The following is a 21,160-nucleotide window of genomic DNA, read 5'->3' as shown; positions in this document are numbered from 1 at the left end:
AAAATATGACCTCGATTATCTCTTTATCGATGCTGCTTGAGTTTTCCGGTATTCCTTGTTTTTGTTTCTGATTTCCAGCATCTGAGGTTTCTTTCGATTTGACTTTGTTTCTTCACCTGGTTACTTTTACTGTTTTCTCTGAAATTACTGAAACAGCCCCAATATTAACTTTACACACAAACAAAACCTGAATGCAAATACATCAAATATAAAAGGCTGAAAACTCATGTGAAGTCGAGAAGAGAAATTTAAGTGCAGCCTAAAAGGCCTTGGATCCACCTGTCTAAACAAATTGCAACCAAAACCAAAGGCCTCAGTCACAAGTTGTCAGATACTGCAGGTTTTCATGTTTAAAGTATATACTTTCTGGGGCTGGTTTCTAGAGGAGTGGTGAATGAATGAGTGGACAGGTAGACTGGAATTGACCGTGCAGGCCAGCAAAAAGGACTGGGTGAGGAGGAGCAATCGGCAAGAACAGCACTGTTCAGAGGTAAGAGGTACAAGGGAAAACCAGGGAGGTCAGCATGAAATTACAGGAGAAGAAGGATCAGAAACAAAGGCAGGTGTGGGGGTGTCAGAAGAGGCAGAGATCAGGGAGGCCAATGGAAAATCAATGCTGAAGTGCAGGGGTGAAAATAGCCAAAGAATGTAGGGTAGCCCAAGGAAAATGCGGTTTAAGTTTTCCTCAATGCTTCAAGGAGATCACCGTACAGGGAATGATGTTGTTCTGTGCAGATCTGAGAGGGAAATTGCACGGGATCATGGGTGGAAGTGCCCATATGAATTCTATAATTAACGTGGCTTGACAGGAAATGGCTGCAAATGCAATTTTCTCCATATTCTATCAATTTTAGATCCCCAAGTAGTAAACAAGTGAGCTTACTGTATTTGAATTTCTGAGCAAATATAAGCAGATAATTTTATTGGGAGTAGTGAGAATTACAGTGATTTAAATATTTCCTTGGACAATTTTGGCTGGTCACAGTTACATAAGGAAGACTTTCCATGGGTAGATTAATTTTTACATTGTGGGATGGATGTAAGATTTAAATAAAGTCTAATTCTAATTCTGACTCCTAACTCCCCTTTCCGTATCCAAATCCATCCTTACAAACCTATAGCAAACAATTAAAAAACATGTCTGTATACTGCAACAGAGTCATAGCACAAATATAAATAAATAAATAGATAAATAGGTAGATAGTGTATGTCAATGGACAAAACTATTGTCAAAAATACTACCGGTGTTCCTGTCCATTCCCAGACCAGGTTGGATCTGGTCATCACCTTGGCAGGGTTTTTTTTAAACATGGTTTCTTTCATAAGGTTAATACATGGCCTAGCTTCACTTTGAGAAAGGTCAGATTGGCTTCACCTCACCACAGATGGTTATTTTAGGAGTGTACTTAGTGTTTATTATCCAGAGGGAATGTAGTTTTGAGATGATGTGTATTAATCTAGAAGTATTCCTGCATCAGGGTAGAGGCCACCTTTCAAGATGGACTACATCTTGGCTGGCTGCAAAGGCAGGGCTTTGCAATCCTAATTGTAACTTTACACAATATGTTGTTGAGTTCAACGAGCTTTCTCATCTGTCATTATGGACCAAATGCTCGCCACTAAATATACCATATATATGTATATACACATGTAAGTTGCAATTTTGCCAGCCAGAAGTTAGCTAATGCAAATTCCTTAGCACTTTAGAAATCCGTAAAAGTGACTGGACAAAGAGTCATCATCATCATTGTGAGCCATGTCATATGATGAGGGCAATCTTGGTGTTTCATTTGTCTTAAAACTGAGAAGTTCTAATAAGCTCTTCAAAACTTTTGCTTGTCCATCCCTTGATGTAACTCATGAACGCCATGCCCTGTTGACCACAATACTTTCTTCCATCAATCTTTCCTGTTGCTGCAAGGTGCTTGAGCTTCTCGTTCCTCAGTACATGTCCCAGAAATTCCAATTGCTGTTTCCTGATTGATGATATCAACTCTCTTCTTATTTTGGCTTTATGCAACACTTCCTTTTTTATTTGTATTATTCAAAAATATACATTTAAATGAATAAGAACTAATTGCTGTTAAATCTGGTTAACTCAGACTTCTAACATTTAAAGATAAAACAGCATTATTTTACTCAAGTGCATGCACAATTCAATACTTTAAGTACAACCAGCAGGAAATTTTTTTTTAAAAATGTGAGTCAGTAGAACTGCTAAGCTAATAATCCGAGATGATTTAAAAATTAGGATAAAAACATTCTTACTTTTTATGTGCATGAAAGGAAGTATAGGTAAAACTCTTGCCCTCATATTCAGCAAAAAAAGTGCTGTCTTCCATTTTAATGTGATAGACTTCATTGGCTGAGCATTTGCCATACATCTTTTGCCACTGCTCATGTGTTTGGTGGCCATCTCTGGGAATAAATAAAGCAACATCAAAAGTGATTGGATGTAGTCATTTTAATCAATAAAATGCCAATTGCAGCTTATTGATACATTAGGAACATATATTTCACCTGCTTATGGTCTGTTTTGTTCCAGTTAGTTGTCTAAATGCCTCCCATGGTGCTGATCTGGAAATAATGAAATAAGGTCTATAAGTCTACTTCTGAAGTTTGTTCATCTAAATTGAATGGAACTACATATTAATTATCTAAAGAAGAAGAAATCAGATTATCAATCACATTTTAAAAGATATGTTAACACTTCTAATTATAATTCAATAATCAACATATGACTTGCACACAACTATCCACCAGAAACCACATTCAGTTAATGCTACAGATAACGATGCTGCCTCAGAATTCCAGCGACCTGCATACAGTCTGACCTCCAATGCTGAGAGGTGTTTGTGGGTTCTCCCTCTGAATGTACGGATTTCCCAAGGCACTCCAGTTTCCCCTCTACATGGCAAATATGTGTTAGTTGGCAGGTTGATGAGTTACTGTAAATTGCTTCTGGTTCAGGGAGGCTGGAAGGAGAATTATAATGCAGTTTATGGAAATGTAAGAGAGAGTAAGTTGCAGGAAAAATAATTGGGAAATAGGAGTAAAAGTATTGCTCCAGGAGCCAGAATAAACTTGAAGGGCCAAATAATCTTCTTCTATGTTATAATAGAATTCATTACTTATTTTCACAAGTGTTTTCAGTATAATATTCTGTTTTTAAATAATCAGTGGAAATTACTGATTTATAATTTTGCATTACCCAAACAGTGGATACCTACTTTCAATCCAAAATAACAGACCTGTTGCAAAGTGGTCAAGGGAAACAAGATTTTGTTTTAGCTATGATGCCCACGCCTTCACTTTTTGCAATAGCTTGCTAGTAATACCCTGAATAAACAAACAAATGATTGCGCTGCAATCCAAAATGATTTAACAGTAAAGTAATGAACACAATTATTCAGTATTTACAGGACAGAAGCATTCAAGCTTCTTGCCACCCTTCTTTATCATACTGTATCACAAACTGTTTCTGTTTTTCCACCTTCATACATCATTCAGCTTTCCTTAAGTGCAGCCCATTATTGTTTAATCACCCCTTAATATTTTATAATCACTCTACAAATAGATAAAGTTCTCTTGCAATACAAGCAGAAAATGCTGGAATCACAGAACGTGGCAAGCAGCTTCTGTGGAAAGGGAAATTTAGCTTTTCAGGTTAATGATCCTGAGACAGAATCTTTTTCCCAGATCCAACAAGAACACAGAATATAGAAATCTACAGCACATTACAGGCCCTTCGGCCCACAATCATGTACAACACCTGAAACATTAATTTTCCCCTTTCACTAATTTACCTGATGTACTGGTGTTCCAAACATTCTCCGTGTTTATTTCAACTCTCCAGCATCTGCATTTTTTATAGGATTTATTGATGAGTATTTATATTATAGCAACCAAATTTATAAAATCACCAAAACTGAATGTACTTTCTTTTGTTTCTATCAAATTCTTTCACATTTTTGTATATATTATCACATTTTTAAAGAAACAAACAACTCTTTCAGCCTTTCCTAATTAATGCAATCTCTCAATTTTGCCTTCATCCATTTTATCCAACTCAGTGTTTGCAATATTCTGTACATAGACTTGCAAAAAGCTTTTGATACCAAAAAATAATGATATATACTCATGACTGAGGTCAGAGCCTGTGCAATCAAGAGGCAAACGGCAAAGGAAATGGCAATGGGATACAGAAGAGGGGAATCTAAGTATTTCATGTCTTGCTTCAGAAGGCAAGGCTGCCTATAGTCAAGAAATTAATGTGGGAATGAGATGAGGCTATTGAGATGGTGAGGGATGAAACTAAGGAGAGTAATGAAGCTTGCACAAAAACTTAAACTACAAGTTGTTGTTTAACAGGAACTTAGTGTACACCAGCAAGTGAAAAGGTTAATGGGACTTGGTGTCAGTTAGGAGATGGACAGTAGAATTATTTGTAAATATTCAAAGCTACTTGCATGAAGTAATCAAACCTGAACCCAGCTGAGCACATTCTTCTTTTAATAATTGAGCTCTCTCAAGAGGGTAAATATTAAACATACAATTATTTTCAAATTACCTCTTCCATGAAGTATCTTAAATATTATCTTTCCTGAAACTTCTAACCTGCAGAGTAAATGATTCCAAGTTCTTCAACATGACCAAGTACACCTTCACCTCACATATATTAGCTTCAGTAAGAGAGTACCAATCTGCTTTTCCCTTCACTTAGTTGCTTATATATAGTGGAATGATAGGAATTAGATGTAATGTTCTGCAGTTGGTTGTACATTGGGGAAAAGCAACAAGCTGACCAAACTCAACACTGACCCACAAAGAAATTCTTCCCTTATTTCATGCAATCTCCATGGGAAACTGGATGAATAATAGTATTAAATATTTATTATTAATGATGCTGCTCAAGGGATGAATATTGGCCAGGAAATAAGTAGAATCTAATGCTGCTCTTTGAGCAGTGGCATTTTTTATGTCCAGTTGACTAGACAAATGTGGATTAATTTTACATCCAAAGGCCTGTACTCTGCAGCATTCCTTGGCACTATACTAATGGTATTCAATGTTGATTTTTCAAATGAAGATTTTTTTCAAAACGTAGAAATTCAATTTTTCCTTGTTTGCTTTAACTAAATGCACATACGAAGTAGTGATTTCATATTATATTCCATTTCAAAATATTGTTCCTACTGAAGTCAATGAGGATCCACTGCTGCTTCATATGCAGGTTCAGCATTAACAATTAATGCTAAATTCAGCTCTTTATCACCATAACCATGTTATAATCACAACTGTCCAGCATCTCATGTTATACACAATTCCACAATACCTACTCATACAAGTTCTATGTAACAAACTAGGACAGGCTTGCCCTGTTGCCTTATCCTTTAAGTCAGTGACTGTTTTCCTTCCCGCTGCCTCAGCATTTGTAAGCACAGGCTGACACGTCTATGACGTTGGCAGTGACTGCAGTCTTTTGTCCCTCAACCTTGGTGTACCAAAGCTTGAACAACCCAAGTGTCCAAAACTTCAAGTATATGAACTGCTTCCGAAAAATTTACAATGGCAGAATATCTGATATATTATGCATACACTAAATGCTTAGATATTGATTTTATCATGAACACGCTTTTAATAGCTTTGTCACACTTCAATATAACAAATTCTTGTTGTCTGATGTGTCTTAGTTTGAACCTTCCACTTAGCCCATTTTCAATTTTCAATCACACAAGAACTATCTTTTAGTTTAGGAGATATTGCTGCTACAACCTTACCCAACAAGAACATCTCCAGCTCCAGATTCAAATTTATAATTCAAATTGTTAACTTATTTTTCACTTAATTCATTTTACCATTCGTAAGTGCAGATAAAAGTTTAATATCATCAAGAATTATCTATATTAGGTCTTCCCAACCTGGGGTGCATGGACCACGTGCTTAACGGTATTGGTCCATGGTATTAAAAAAAAGTTGGGGAATCCATGATCTATGGGTTTATGTGGATTTTTGTTATCATTTCTTTAAAATTTGACTATTACCTGCAAGAAATTAGGAATTCAAAAGGGGGTCATGAAATTTCCTTGGCTAGTAAAATGAAGGAAAATTCCAAGACATTAAATGTCAGTAACAAGAGTGTAGGCATGGAAAGAGAGCATACCCTTAGGGCAGGGTATCCCAACCTTTTTTATGCTATGGACCAATAACATTAAACAAGGGGTTTGTGGATCCCAGGTTGGAAACCTTGCCTTAGGGGAAACAAGAGATGGTTTCCCTGTGGAGACAGGTGAAGTGGGCAAGTTTCGAAATGATTATCTATCTATATTCATCAATGAGAAATCATGGAAGAATGTCAGTTCAAGGAGGGTATGTGGAAAAATCTGATTCGGGTCAGTATTTTGGTGGAGGAAGTATTTGATTTCAAAGGACACATAAAGATTGTTAAAACCTCAGGGTTATCTTCTGTCCCAGGTCACTATGGGAAACAAGAGAACAGATATTGGGGGCCCTTTTAATCAGTTTTGCACTATAGATAAGGAGCCAAAAGACTGGAGAATAGGTAATGTTTTCCTTTATTTAAGGATGGCAGAGATATAGCCAGATAACTCCAGGCTACTTAGTCTTATGTCAGTGGTAGTAAAATCATTGGCATGGCATGTGAGGATATGGACCTAATGCTGGCAAGTGGAATTAGTATAGAATTAAAAAAGGATCATTATGGATATGGTGGGCAAAAGACGTGCTTCTCTGCTGTATGATTCAATGATTCTGCTTCTCTCCTGTTACTTCAGTTTGTTGGAAAGACACTAGATCCACTGGAAGATGAGAATGTATCCTTTTGATTGTAACTTTGATGAGTTTAACCCGCTCTAAAATGCCTATTAAGTACTGTTTATAGTGCCTTCACCACCTTAAGAAATGTCTCATCCTACATGTGCACAGCAAGCTCCCATAAAAATCAATAAAACAAGAAACAAATGCTTTATTTTTGGTTTTAATTGAGGGATAAGCCTGATTTTTCCCTCAATGATTTTCTTTGGTGAATCTTTCGAGTCATAGAACACTACAGTGCTGAAACAGCTCCTTTGGCTCATCTGATTCCTGCCGAACCATTAAGGTACCTAGTCCCATCGACCTGCACCTGAACCATACCCCTCTATATCCCTCCCTTCCATGTATCTATCCAAACTTCTCTTAAATGTTGAAATCAACACTGCATTCATCATTTGTGCTGACAGCTGGTTCCACACTCTCACCAGCCCTCATATTCCCCTTAAACATTTTACCTTTCACCCTTCACCCATGACTCCTATTTCTAGCCTCACCCTATCTCAGTGGAAAAAACCTGCTTGCATTTACCCTATCTATACCTCTCATAATTTTGTACACTTCTATCAGATCTCCCCTCAATCTTTGATGTTCTACAGAATATTCAAATTTTCCCTATAACTCAGGTCCTCAAATCCCAGCAATATCCTTGTAATTTTTCTCTATACTCTTTCAGTATTATTTTCATCTTTCCTATAGGTAAGTGACCAAAACTGCACACAATACTCTAAATTAAGCCTCATCAGTGTCTTATACAATTTTAACAAAACGTCCCAACTCCTGTATTCAATACAATGATTTATGAAGGCCATTGTGCCCAAAGATTTCTTTACAACCCTATCTACACATGGCACCACTTACAAGGAATTATGATTTTCCAGATCCCTCTATTCTACCCCACTCCTCAGTGCACCACCACTCACTGTGTAAGACCGATTGTATTCGGGCCTTCCAAAGTGTACCACCTCACACACATCTGCATTAAATTCCATCTGCCATTTTTCAGCCCATTTCACCAACTGGTCCAGATCCCACTGTAATCTTTGATAGTCTTCCTCGCCATCCACTACTCCCCCGAAGTTGGTGTCAACTGCAAATTTACTGTTCCAGTTAGGCACATTCTCATCTCTTGATACAGATAACAAATAACAGTGGACCCAGCACTGATCCCGGTTGCACACAACTAGTCACAGGCCTCCAGTCAGAGTGGCAACCATCTACAACCACTCTCTGGTATCTTCCGCAAAACCAATGTCTAATCTAATGTCATCTTGAATGCCAAGTGACTGAACCTCCTTGAGCAACCGCCCATATGGAACCTTGTCAAAGGCCTTGCTAAAGGCAATGTAGACAACATCCACTGTGACACACAAAATGCTGGAGGAACTCAGCAGGCCAGGCAGCATCTATGGGAAAAAGCACAGTCAATGTTTCAGACCAAAACCCTTTGGCAGGACTAAACATCCACTGCTTTGCCTTCATCAACTTACCTGGAAACTTCCTCAAAAAACTCTATAAGATAGAGTTAGATGTGACTTACACAAAACCAAGATGACCATCCCTAAATAGCCCCTGTCTATCTTATATATCTGTTCCCTTAGAATGCCTTCCAATAACTTTCCCACTACTGACGTCAGGCTCACTGGCCTATAATTCCCTGGTTTATTCTTAGAGCTTCTGCAATGGTGCAGCATCCCCAAAATGTAAAAAGCCATAAAAATTTAAAGTTGAAAGGTATATCCTGATATTTACTATCCTGAATACATAACAATTATTATCACACAGTAGCTTATTAATGCATGCCACAGTATGAAGTTTATTTGTAATACAGAGTCTTCTGGCTTGAATACAACTATAAAACATACTGTGCCAACAAGTTCCAATTAGACAGAATGTCCATTTTCAGTCCTACTGTTAAAGAAGGAAAATTAATAAGAACACCAGGGATTCAGACATCTACCTGAATATGCAAATATGACCTAATTTTCATGTCTAATTAAAAGTTGGCATAATTAGCTCAATGTATCCTCAGCACCTCACAACAGTGTCAGCCTAAATTTTGACCTGATATTCTGATATAGGGTTTAGATTAACTAATACAATAGAAGCATGATAAAATTGCCTATAATTTTAGAAAAATGAAGCTAATATTTTATATATAAAAAAGCACTTACTGGCCCCTGGAAGTGTGAACAAGTAGAGTTATCAATGTTGATGTGGCTGGACAGATGCAATTTAGAGCGAGCATGGCATATTTGAACTCTTCTTCACATACAACATGATCTAAATAGAATCATATGAAAAATATAAAGTGGAGCAACTAGAATTGCATAGATTTGTCTATTAATACATTAGTCAAAAGATTTTGTACTTGGTTAATCATGCATATAAACTTCAACTTTCCTGCCTCTGCTAAGCACTGTCAGTGACACTGTACTGCTGAATGAGGCATAAGCAAGGATTTAACCAATTATTATTAATTGCTCCGAAGCTGGAAATTCAGTATATCTATTAGCTAATGTTTTGCATGCAGCTATGAAACTCAGGCTATAGCATAAATAACACTGACTGTGGTCCCCTGATGAGGAAGTCAAAGAGGGAGGTACGGAGATCCAGGTTTCAGAACTTATTGATCAGTACTGAGTGTTGAATACTGAGTTATAATCAATAGACAGCAGCCTGATGAGGGTATTGCCATTCTCCAGGTGAAAAGCCAGCAAGATTGGATCCATTGTAGGCCTATTGTGGAGATAGGCAAATTTCAGAGGGTCCAGATCCTTGCTTATATCTATTGTATAACCTCTTTGGAGTGATGGCAATTTAAAAGCCTCACAAAATATGTTCATGCTTAGTAAACCTGATCCATAAACTAAGCCATGGTCAGCCACTATTTAGCATGGAAAGAAAACTTTAGTTTATGAACTTCATATATTTAAATTCATGATAGATTATCACTTCAATAATGAAAGTTATGATAGTAAATTATTTTAAGAATAAGGTGCCAGGAAGTGTCAGACTGAGTGAGCTAAACATAGTTTAAAATGTTTCCATTGACTCCTCAGTATTGCCAAAACAATAATTCATACATTTGTACAAGATGACATCTCATTAGCAAAAACTCTCAGATGACCCAGAGAGAGGTATTGACCCTTGTCGTTCTGTTCCTTCTGCTGTTGCCATGTGTGCTGTATTAAATTACTGGAGTCTAATTGGAATGATGACAGTCTCTCAATTTGCTTTACCGATGACCTACTGAGAAGGAGGCTCCCCTTTTCAATGCAAAAGAGAATTTACATTTCAATACAAATAGAAAACACTGGAAATACTCAGCAGGGCAGACACCATTTGTGAAAAGAGAAAAAAGTGTTAATAATTTAGGTCAAAGAACTGTCATCAGCACTCACATTTCTATGAATGTTAGGATGTTCCAGCACTTATCAGGGAAGAGTGTACTGTAGAGGTGGAATCCAATTGCAATTCCAATCATCATTGGAAGTGCAACAGTTAGCTCCCACAAACGACAATGAAACACTGAACTCACAACAGATTTTTTTAATGGCTGGTCAAAAGCAAAATATTGGCTGGGAAGTGAGGAAATTTTCCATGCTCTTCTTTGAAATAGTTTACAAATAATTTTCCTTTATTACCTGAGGGAGCAGATCGGACCTTGGTTCAATATTTCACGAGAAAATTTGCAACTCCAACAAGGTAGCAGTGAGGAGTATGCTGCCTTCAAGCCACACCTGAAACTTGCTGTTGACTTGAACTTTGCGACAAGTGATGATATGCTCACTCAATCACATTGAAAAATTGTAAGAGGCTGTGCATGCTTCTGGTGATTGAGAGAATTCTTTGCTTTTGGATCAACTCTGAACCACAATAATCATTCCTCCACTGTTGACTTAATTTTTCAAGCTGCTCTTGCTTCCTCCAAGAAGTGGACATGTTTACTCCAACCATGTAAGCACCCACAGTAGTCTTGGTCATAGAATCATAGAAAACTGCATCACAGAAACAGGCCCTTTGACCCATCTAGTGCGTACCAAACCATCTAAACTGTCTACTCCCATCGACCTCCATACCGCTACCATCCATGTACTTATCCAAATTTCTCTTTAACATTGAAATCAGACTGACTAGCACCACTTACACTGGCAGCTCATATCACACTCTCATGACCCTCTGAATGAAGAAGTTTCCCCTCACGTTCCCCTTAAACCTCACCTTTCAATCTTAACCCATGACCTCCAGTTATAGCTCTAGCCAACCTCAGTGGAAAATGCCTGTTTGGATTTTCGCAAACTATACCCCTCTTAATTTTTTATACCTCTATCAAATCTCCCCTCAATCAACTATGTTCCAAGGAATAAAGTCCTAACCTATTCAATCTTTCCTTATAACTCAGGTCCTCTAGTCCTGACAATGTACTTGTAATTTTTTTTCTGCACTCTTTCAACCTTATTTTACATTTTTCCTCTAGGTATGCAACCAAAACTGCACACAATATTCCAAACTAGACCTCACTAATGTCTTATACAACTTCAACATAACAACCCATTTCCTGTACTCAACATTTTGATTTATGAAGGCCAATATGCCAAAAACTTCCTATACACCCTATCTACCTGTGATGCCACTTTCAAGGAATTATGGATCTGTATTCCCAGATCCCTCTGATAGACAATAGACAATAGGTGCAGAAGTAGACCATTCGGCTCTTCGAGCCTGCACTGCCATTTTGAGATCATGGCTACTCATCTACTATCAATACCCGGTTCCTGCCTTGTCCCCATATCCCTTGATTCCCCTATCCATAAGATACCTATCTAGCTCCTTCTTGAAAGCATCCAGAGAATTGGCCTCCACTACCTTCTGAGGCAGTGCATTCCAGACCCCCACAACTCTCTGGGAGAAGAAGTTTTTCCTTAACAGCACTCCTTACCATTCTTATTGTCTTACCATTCACAGTGTAAGGCCTACCCTGGCTGGTCTTGCCAACATCTAACACCTCGCACCTGTCTACATTAAATTCCATCTACCATTATTCAGACCATTTTCCAGCTGATCAAGGTCCCGTTGCAAGCTCTGATAGTCTTCCTCACTGTCCCCAACAGCACCAAAATTGGTATCCACAAATTTGCTGATCTAGTTAACGACATTATCATCCAGATGATTGATATGGACGCCAAACAGTAATGCACCCCGCACTGATCTCTGCGGCACTCCACTAGTCACAGGCCTCCAGTTAGAGTGGCAACTATGTACTACCACACTCTGGCTTCTCTTCTAGCAAGTCAGTTAAACAGATGATTAAAAGGCTGAATTAACAAGGTAAACTAGAAACTTAGTGATAGTTCTTGGGAGTTTTTTTAATCTATACCCAACAGTTGGGATTTCAGTCAGCAAACACATGATGATCATATGCTGTCCATTGCTACTTATAAATAACCTTAAGGACTGTGACTTTCGATCAATATCGACACTAAGATTGCAACAACAGAATTCAAGTCCACTGCAGAGTATGACAATCAGAAATCTTAGACGTTGGATTGTTTTTGCATAAAGCAAGAGACACAGATATGCTAGGGAAGAGTATTATTGATTGCATTCCTATGGTGACAAGACACTAAGTGGAGAATGCAGAGTATGTTCAAGTGCATAAGCAGCACAGAATCTTCAATCTTTTCAAATTCAGACTATCAAGCCAACAATGAAAGTAAGTTTCAGATATTCCACTCTTTATTGTTAGCCTCTAACAAAGATTCAGATATAATGAGAAGAAATAATGTGAGGAAAATCACTACGTGCATGTGCATAGTATTAAAATTTAATATTTTCTGATGCCTGATAGTTGAATGGACTTGGGCTGCAACCAATCACTGAGAGAGTGTGCGTAAATAGAGCATCCTTTCCAATCAGATCCGCAATCACGATTTGAAAGGCAAAGCTTCGTGGCAGTTCCTTGGAGATAAGTGCGACCAATCACTGAGAGGGATTCATTAGAACGGGTGAATAAAAATAACACAAGTACAAGCGGAGTGGCCATTCTTTTGAGTGTGCGAGTGTTTAGAGTGGCTTGGGCTTGTCAGGCTTAGGCGAGATCAGGTTTCGACAAGGTAAATTATCTGGTAAGTCTCTCTCTTTTTGCTCATATTTGTTTATTCGTCATCTCTTAGAGTAGAATAGATTAGTAAGAATGGCTCTAGGGACAGTGTTTTGTACTCCATGTGGGATATGGGAAGTCTGGGAGACCTCCAGTATCCTGGATAAACACATCTGCACCTGGTACATGGAGCTGCAGTTCCTGAGAAAATGTATTCTGGAACTGGAGCTGCAGAGTGATGATGTTTGACTATACGGGAGAATGAGGAGTTAATAGATAGGAGCTACAGGGAGATAGTCACCCCTAGAATGCAGGAAACAGGTGACTGTCAGGAGAAGGATGGGAAATGCATAGCCAGAGCAGAAGACACCTGTGGCCATTCCCCTCAGTAATAAATATACAACTTCAGATACTGTTGAAGGAAACAACCTACAAGAAGGGAGCCACAGTGACTGGATCTCTGGCACTGAGTCTGGTGCTGTGACATAGAAGAGAAGAGAGGTGAAGAGGGCTGCAGTGATGATAGAATATTCCATAGTCAGCCTAACAAAGATGAGATTTGGTGAGTGCAATAGAGACATGCAGACGGTAAGTTGCCTCCCTGGTACCAGGGTCAGGGACATCTCTGATTGGATCCATGGCATTCTCAAGGGCAAGGGTGAGCAGACAGAAGTCTTGGTACATATTAGCACCAATGACATTGGTAGACAAGGTGAGAAGGTCCTGAAGAGAGACTTTAGGGAACTAGGAAGAAAAGCTGAAGAATTGGACCTCTGGAGCAGTTATCTGTGGACTGCTGCCTGTGCAAAACACCAGTAAAGAATAGGATGATATAGCATGTGAATGCATGGCTGAGAAACTGGGGCAGAAAGACGAGGCTCAGCTTTATGGATACATACTTGGGATCTATTCAGGGGGAAGAATGACCTGTATAAAAGGGATGGGTTACACCTTAACTTGAGGGGGACCAATATTCTTGCAGGCAGGTTTGCTAGAGTTCTTCAGGAGGTTTTAAACTAATTTGGCAGCTGGATAGGAACTGGGGTGATAGTGCTGAGGTGAGGTAGTTGGTTTACAAACAAAGGCAGTGTGTAGTGAGACTCTTAGCAAAGAGAGGCTGATGATAAGGTAAAATTGCAGTCAGCAGGATGAGCTGCAATGTAAAATGTGGACAAAATCAAAAAGTGTTATATTTGAGTATAAGGAATAAGGTCAATGAACAGTTACAGATTGGCATGTATGATGTTGTAGACATCATTGAATCATGGCTGAACGGAACACATACCAATCCTCATAGAGGGATCAGAAGTGGACAGAGTGAGCAGCTTCAAGTTCCTGGGTGTCAAGATCTCTGAGGATCTAACCTGATCACAACATATCAATGCAGTTATAAAGAAAGCAAGACAGTGGCTAAACTTTATTAGGAGTTTGAAGAGATTTGGCATGTCAAAAAATACACTCAAAAACTTCTACAGTTGTACTGTGCAGAGCATTCTGACGGGCTGCATCACTGTCTGGTATAGAGAGGCTTCAGAAAGAAGCTGCAGAAGGTTGTAATTTTAGTCAGCTCCATTTTGATACAAGCCTATCAAGTACCCAGGACATCTTTGGGGAGCAGTGTCTCAGAAAGGCAGCAGCCATTATTAAGGGCCTCTAGCACCAAGGGTAAGCCCTTTTCTCACTATTACCATCAGGTAGGAGGTACAAAAGCCTGAAGCCACACACTCAGTGATTTGGGAACAGCTTCTTCCCCTCTGCTATTCGATTTTTAAATGGACAATGAATCTTTGGACAGTACCTCACTTTTCAAAAAAAATATACAGTATTTCTTTTTTTTTAGAAACATAGAACACCTACTGCACAATACAGGCCCTTCAGCCCACAAAACTGTGCCGAACATGTCCTTACCTTAGAAATTACCTAGGGTTACCCATAGACCTCTATTTTTCTGAGCTCTGTTTTTGCATGCTTTTTTAATCTATTCAATATATGTAATTGATTTACTTGTTTATTTATTATTGTTATTTTTATTTTATTTATTATTATTATTTTTCTCTCTGCTAGATTATGTACCGCATTGAACTGCTGCTGCTAAGTTAACAAATTTCACGTCACATGCCGGTGATAATAAAGTTGATTCTGATTTTGAAGTAGATTATAGCTGGGAGTGTAACATCCAAGGAGACACATGATATTTAAAGGACAGGCAGGTAGGCAGAGGGGGTGGCATGGCTCTGTTGGAAAAGATCAAATCAGAACATTAGAATGAGTAGAAGCAGTACTCTCAATGGATACAATTAAATATTCCCGTTTCAGCCTGTTACAGCTAAAAAGCACAACAGCTTTCAGGATCAGTAGAGTCAACAAAGATGCCTTGATGCATTTAAATGAACTATTGCTGCTTGAAATGGACAGAAACAACACGGATTGTGGACGGAAGCGTCCACGTAGGATTCCAAGGAGGAAGCGTGGATCAGGGATGATACAAGTGAGTTTAAGGAAACGGTTTTAAACTCCCAACACCAACTATCTTGCTGAGAAACATGCAGTCTCTGGTGAATAAAATCGATGATCTCAGAGCTAGGGTGCTGAATCAGAGGGATATTAGAACCACATGTGTCCTTCATTTCATGGAATCCTGGTTAACCCCTTCCGTACTGGATGCAGCGATTCAGATCGACAGGTTTAGTATACACCATCAGGGTAGATCTATAGAGTCTCTCAAAAGCAGAGGTGGAGAAGAAGGCCTCATAATCGACTTGTCATGCTGCACAAATATATCAGTGCTGTCCCAATTCTGCTCACCAGACCTGGAATATCTAGCAGTAAAGTGCCATACTTTTTACCTACCGCAGGAGTTCTCCGGAGTCATTTTGGTAGCAGTTTACATTCCACCTCAGGCCAATGTCAATCAGGCTTTAGATGATCTGAGCAATGGGATCAACATGCATGACAAAGCACACCCTAACGCCTTCACCAGCGGTTTTGGAGATTTTAACCAGGCCAGTCTGAAAAATTCACTAAGCAATTACCATCAACAGATCACATGCAATACTCGAGCAAACACCCTGCTACACCACCATCGAGAATGCTATTCCATGCCCACACATCGGGAAGTCTGATCACCTGGTTGTTCTTCTACTCTCTGAGTATAAGCAGAGACTGAAGACTGCAGCACCAGTAGTGAGGGCCAAGACAGTATGGAGAAGGGAAGCACTGAAGCGCCTACAGGACTGCTTTGAATTGGTGGAATGGACTATATTCAGGGATCCATCTTCAAACCAAGATGAGTATGCTGCAGTTGTTACAAACTTCATTAAAGCCTGTGTGGATGAGTGTGTGCCCACAAAGATCCCTGCTGCACCTGAAAACCCTGTGATCTCTGTCTCAGAGGCCAATGTTAGGCTGTCTTTAAAGAGAGTGAACCCTTGCAAGGCAGAAGGTCCCGATGCAGTACCTGGTAAGGCTCTGAAAACCTGTTCCAACCAGGAGTATTCAAGCACATTTTAAATCTGTCACTGCTAAGGGTGGAAGTTCCCACTTGCTTCAAAAAGGCAACAATTGTACCAGTGCTAAAGAAGAATAATGTGGGCTGTCATAACAACTATCACCCTGTAGCACTCACACTGACAGTGATGAAATGCTTTGAGTGGTTGGTTATGACTAGACTGAACTCCTGCCTCAGCAAGCAACTGGATTCATTGCAATTTGCCTATTGCCACAATAGGTCAACCGCAGATGCAATCTCAATTGTTCTCCACATGGCTTTAGACCACCTGAACAACACAAACACCTATGTCAGGATGCTGTTCATGGACTATAGCTCAGCATTTAACTCCATCATTCCCACAATGATTGAGAAGATGCAGAACCTGGGCCTCTGTACCTCCCTCTGCAATTGGATCCTCGATTTCCTAGCTAGAAGACCACAATCTGTACGGATTGTTGATAACATATCCTCCTCGCTGATGATCAGCCGTGGTGCACCCCAGGTGTGAGTGCTTAGCCCACTGCTCTGCTCTCTATATAGTCATGACTATGTGGCTAGGCATAGCTCAAATACCATCTATAAATTTGCTGATGATACAGCCGTTGTTAGTAGAACCTCAGATGGTGACAGAGGGCGTACAGGAGTGAGATGTGCCAACTAGTGGAGTGGTGCCGCAGCAACAACCTGGCACTCAATGTCAGTAAGACGAAAGAGCTGATTGTGGACTTTCTGAAGGATGAGACGAAGGAACACACACCAATCCTCAGAGGGATGAGAAGTGGAGAGAGTGAGCAGTTTCAATTCCTGAATGTCAAGATCTCTGAGGATCTAACCTGGTCCCAACCTATCAATGCAGTTATAAAGTAGGCAAAACAGCAACTATACTTCGTTAAGAGCTTGAAGAGATTTGGTATGTCAACAAACACACTCAAAAACTTCTATAGGTGTATCATGGAGAGCACTCTGACAGGCTCTGTCAGCATTCTGTCTGATATGGGGGGGGAGGGTACTGCACAGGACAGAAAGAAGCTGCAGAGAGTTGTAAATTTAGTTGTCTCCATCTTGGGTACTAGACTACAAATTACCCAGGACATTTTCAAGGAGCGGTGTCTCAGAAAGGCAGCATCCATTATTAAGGACCTCCAGCATGCCCTGTGGTGGTTCAGTCTGAAGTCCGTGGTCTGGTCCACGGACTCTGGGTTTTCCCGTGGTCCCTTGTTGTGGTTGGACTTAACCAGAAACACCTGAGGCTCATATTGGAACTGGGAATATAAGTGGCCCTGGTAGTGAGTGTGGTTGGGGCTGTCTTGTCAAGATACTCATGGCACAGCTGGCAGATGGAAGTCTAGAATGGACCCTTGCCATCCTTGGGGCTGCATTGGAGAATCATGGCTTCTGGGAGCCTTGCTGGTAGTAGTCAGAGTGGTCATTGTGGTATGGATTCAGCTGTTTCCTGGGCCAGCTGGCTGGCTGTCAGCCACTCTGACCCAGGTGGGGATCTGGTTGCTTCTGTAGCTAGCCAAGGCTGCTGGATGTAATGGCTACTTGGAGCAACCCTGATGCAGAGGTGGAACTGTCTGTTGCTCTTTGGTGTTTGTCTCTTTCTGTCCTTGCCTCTGTGGGGTAAGTCAGGCTGTTCTGCTGTTGCCCTGCGGGGGGATTCTGTCTTGCCTTTGCCTCTGTCAGGTAAGTCAGGCTGTTTGGCTGTTACCTGACAGTTGGTCCTGCCCCACCTTGGTGTGGAGTTAAAGTTGAGTCCCAGCTTGTCAGAGGACATGTCCTGGCTCTATGTCTGTGTACTGTCCTGTCTCATGTCAGTGTCCTGTCAAAGATGAGTCCTGGCTTGTTGGAGGATAAGTCCTGGCTACATGTTGATGTACAGTTCCTGGTCTGCCCTGAGCACCAGCCTCAGTTCCTCAAGCTCCAGGACTGTACCCTGCAGCCTCGACCCAAGCCTCAAGTCCTTAGCCAAGTCTCGACATGTCCTCGCCTGGGTTTGAGGGTCCGAGCCCGAGGCAAGACCCAGGTTCTGGGTCCTTGTCCAGTCTCGGGCTTGGAGTGCACCCTAGGCTTCTTGTTCCCAGTCCCTCATCCTAGTCCTGCTTCCCTTGCCTAGACTGCATCCCGTCCTCTCCTTGGGTTCTGTCTAGTCCTGTTTCTGGGACTCCAATGTCTGTGTCCTGCAGTTGGGTCCTGATTCAACACCTGACTTATGACATGCCCTTTTCTCACTGTTAGCAAGTAGGAGGCACAGAAGCCTTAAGGCACACACTCAGCAATTCAGGAACAGCTTCTTCCCATCTGCCATCTGATTCCTAAATGGTCATTAAACCTTAGACATTACCTCAGTATTTAATATATCATTTCTGGCTTTTGTGCAATTTTTAATCCATTCAATATATGTATACTGTAATCGATTTACATATTTATCTATTTATTTATTTATTATTATATTTTGTTTTTCTTGTATATTATGTATTGCATTGAACTGCTGATGCTAAGTTATCAAATTTCACATGACATGCTGGTGGTAATAATTCTGATTCTGAAAGAGGTGACATAGGTCAGAAGGTGCTGAGTCATTGTGGGTACATCTAAAGAACTGCATAGGTAAAATGTGAGTTATTTACGGACCCCCACCCCCCAAACAGTGTAAGGATGTGGTCTACAAAACACAATGAGAGATAGAAAGGTGTGTCTAACGGGCATTGTTACCATGGTCATGAATGATTTTCCTATTGGAAAAATCAGGCCAGTGCTGGATATCAATAGGGGGAATTTCTAGAGTGCTTACAAGATGAGTTTTGAGAGCATCTCATGGTAGAGACCACTGGAGTATCAGCTATTCTGGATTGGGTATTGTGTAATGAAACAGAATTGATTAGAGAGCTTAGCGTTTTAAAAAAAAAACCTTGGGGGCAATTGATCATAATATGATCGAATCCACTTTAATATTTGAGAAGGACGAACTAAAGTCAGATGTATCAGTATTACAGTGGAGTAAAGGTAATTACAGAGTCGTATGCAAGGAGCTGGCTAAAATTGATTGGGAAAAGGACACTGGCAGGGTTGACAGCAGAGCAGCAATGCCTGGAATTTCTGGAAGCAATTTGGAAGGTACAGGATATACAACCCACAGAGGAATAAGTATTCTGAAGAGAAGGTGACACAACCATGGCTAACAAGGAAGTCAAAGCCAGTATAAAGGCCAAAGAGTGGGCACATAATGGATCAAACATTAGAGGTAAGTTAGAGGAATGCAAGTTAGATGGAATGCAAAAGTAAGTTAGCCAATAATATTAAAGAGGATACCAAAAGTTTTGTCAAATACAAGTATAAAGGAGATGAGAGTGAATATCGGACCACTTCAAAATAATACTGAAGAGGTAGTAATGGGGGGGGGGGGGGACAAGGAAACTGACAAACTGAATAAGTATTTTGCATTAGTAGTATGGTGGAAGTTCCAGCTGTCAGGGTGCATGAAGTGTGTGAAGTTACCATAACTCAACAGAAGGTTCTTGGGAAACTGAAAGGTCTGAAAGTGGATAAGTTAGCTGGACCAGATGGTGTACACCCCAGTGTTCTAAAAGAGATGGCTGAACAGATTGTGGAGACATTAGTAATGATCTTTCAAGAATCGCTGGATCTTGAAATGGTCAGGAAGATGGGAAAATTGCAAATGTCATTCCACTCTTCAAAAATGGAGACAAGAAGGCAGAAAATAGGATATTATAAGCCAGTTAAACTGAACTCAGTGGTTGGGAAAACATTGGAGTCAATTGTCGAGGATGTGGTTTTGGGGTACTTGGAGACACATGAATAAATGGGTTGGAGTTAGCATGGTTTCTTCAAAGGAAAATCTTTCCTGACAAATCTCTTAGAATTATTTGAAGAAATAGCAAGCTGGAGAGACAAAGGGGTAATTGGGTGATGACGTGTTCTTGGATTTTCTGGAGGCATTTGACAAAGTTCTATATGAAGCTGATTAACAAGTTAATAGCCCATGGTATTACGGGAAGGATACTAGCATGGATAAAGCAGTGGGTGATTGGCGAGAATAAAGGGAACCTTTACTGGTTGGTTGCCGCTGACTAGTTATGTTCCACAGGGGCCTCTGATGGTCCCACTTCTTGTTACATTATATGTCAATGATTTGGATGATAGAGTTGATAGCTTTATGCAAAGTTTGCAGATGATATGAAAGTAGATGGAGAGGCAAGTAGTTTTGAGGAAGTAGAGAGGTACAAAAGGACTTAGACATATTAGGAGAATGGGCAAAGTAGTGGCAGCTGGAACACTCAGGCAGTGTATAGTCATGCACTTTTGTAGAAGGATTAAATGGGTAGTCTATTTTCTAATGGAGAGAAAATTAGAAGTCTTTACATATATTTAAGGTACAGTTTGATAGATTCTTGATTGGTCCTGGCATGGAGGGATATAGGCAGAAGGCAAGAGATTGGGGTGAGAGGTAAAATGGATCAGCCAAGATGAAATGGCAGAGCAAACTCAATGAACCAAATGGCCAAATTCTGATCTTATGAAATCAGTCTAACCAATGTTGTACATCAACAAATAAACATGGCAAAAGGTTTCAACACAATTGATGAGAGGTTCTTTTTTTTAAATAATATTACAAAATACAAATGTCAACTATACTGCAATAAGCATTTCTAATTGGATTATCACTGTTGTACATGAACTTTGTATATTTACATGCAGAAGTGTAATATTATCCT

The 21,160-nt window shown here is 40.0% G+C and overlaps 1 protein-coding gene across 4 annotated transcripts in view; it reads right to left on the bottom strand.

Moving 5' to 3' along the window:
- Nucleotides 1–21,160, bottom strand: part of LOC132402111 (potassium channel subfamily T member 2) — an 884,531-nt gene that overhangs the window by 451,751 nt on the left and 411,620 nt on the right. For 3 of the 4 annotated variants that reach the window (XM_059984711.1, XM_059984712.1, XM_059984713.1), the window contains 2 exons: nucleotides 9,006–9,114; nucleotides 2,269–2,418 (listed from right to left, as the gene is read on the bottom strand). In XM_059984711.1, coding sequence (XP_059840694.1) covers nucleotides 2,269–2,418; nucleotides 9,006–9,114 — 259 coding nt within the window. The remainder of the gene's footprint in view (nucleotides 1–2,268; nucleotides 2,419–9,005; nucleotides 9,115–21,160) is intronic. The other variant, XM_059984714.1, reaches the window with a different exon arrangement.

Source organism: Hypanus sabinus, chromosome 11 (genome assembly GCF_030144855.1).
Source record: "Hypanus sabinus isolate sHypSab1 chromosome 11, sHypSab1.hap1, whole genome shotgun sequence".
NCBI lineage: Eukaryota > Metazoa > Chordata > Chondrichthyes > Myliobatiformes > Dasyatidae > Hypanus > Hypanus sabinus.
This window is presented reverse-complemented; position numbering and strand designations above follow the sequence as displayed.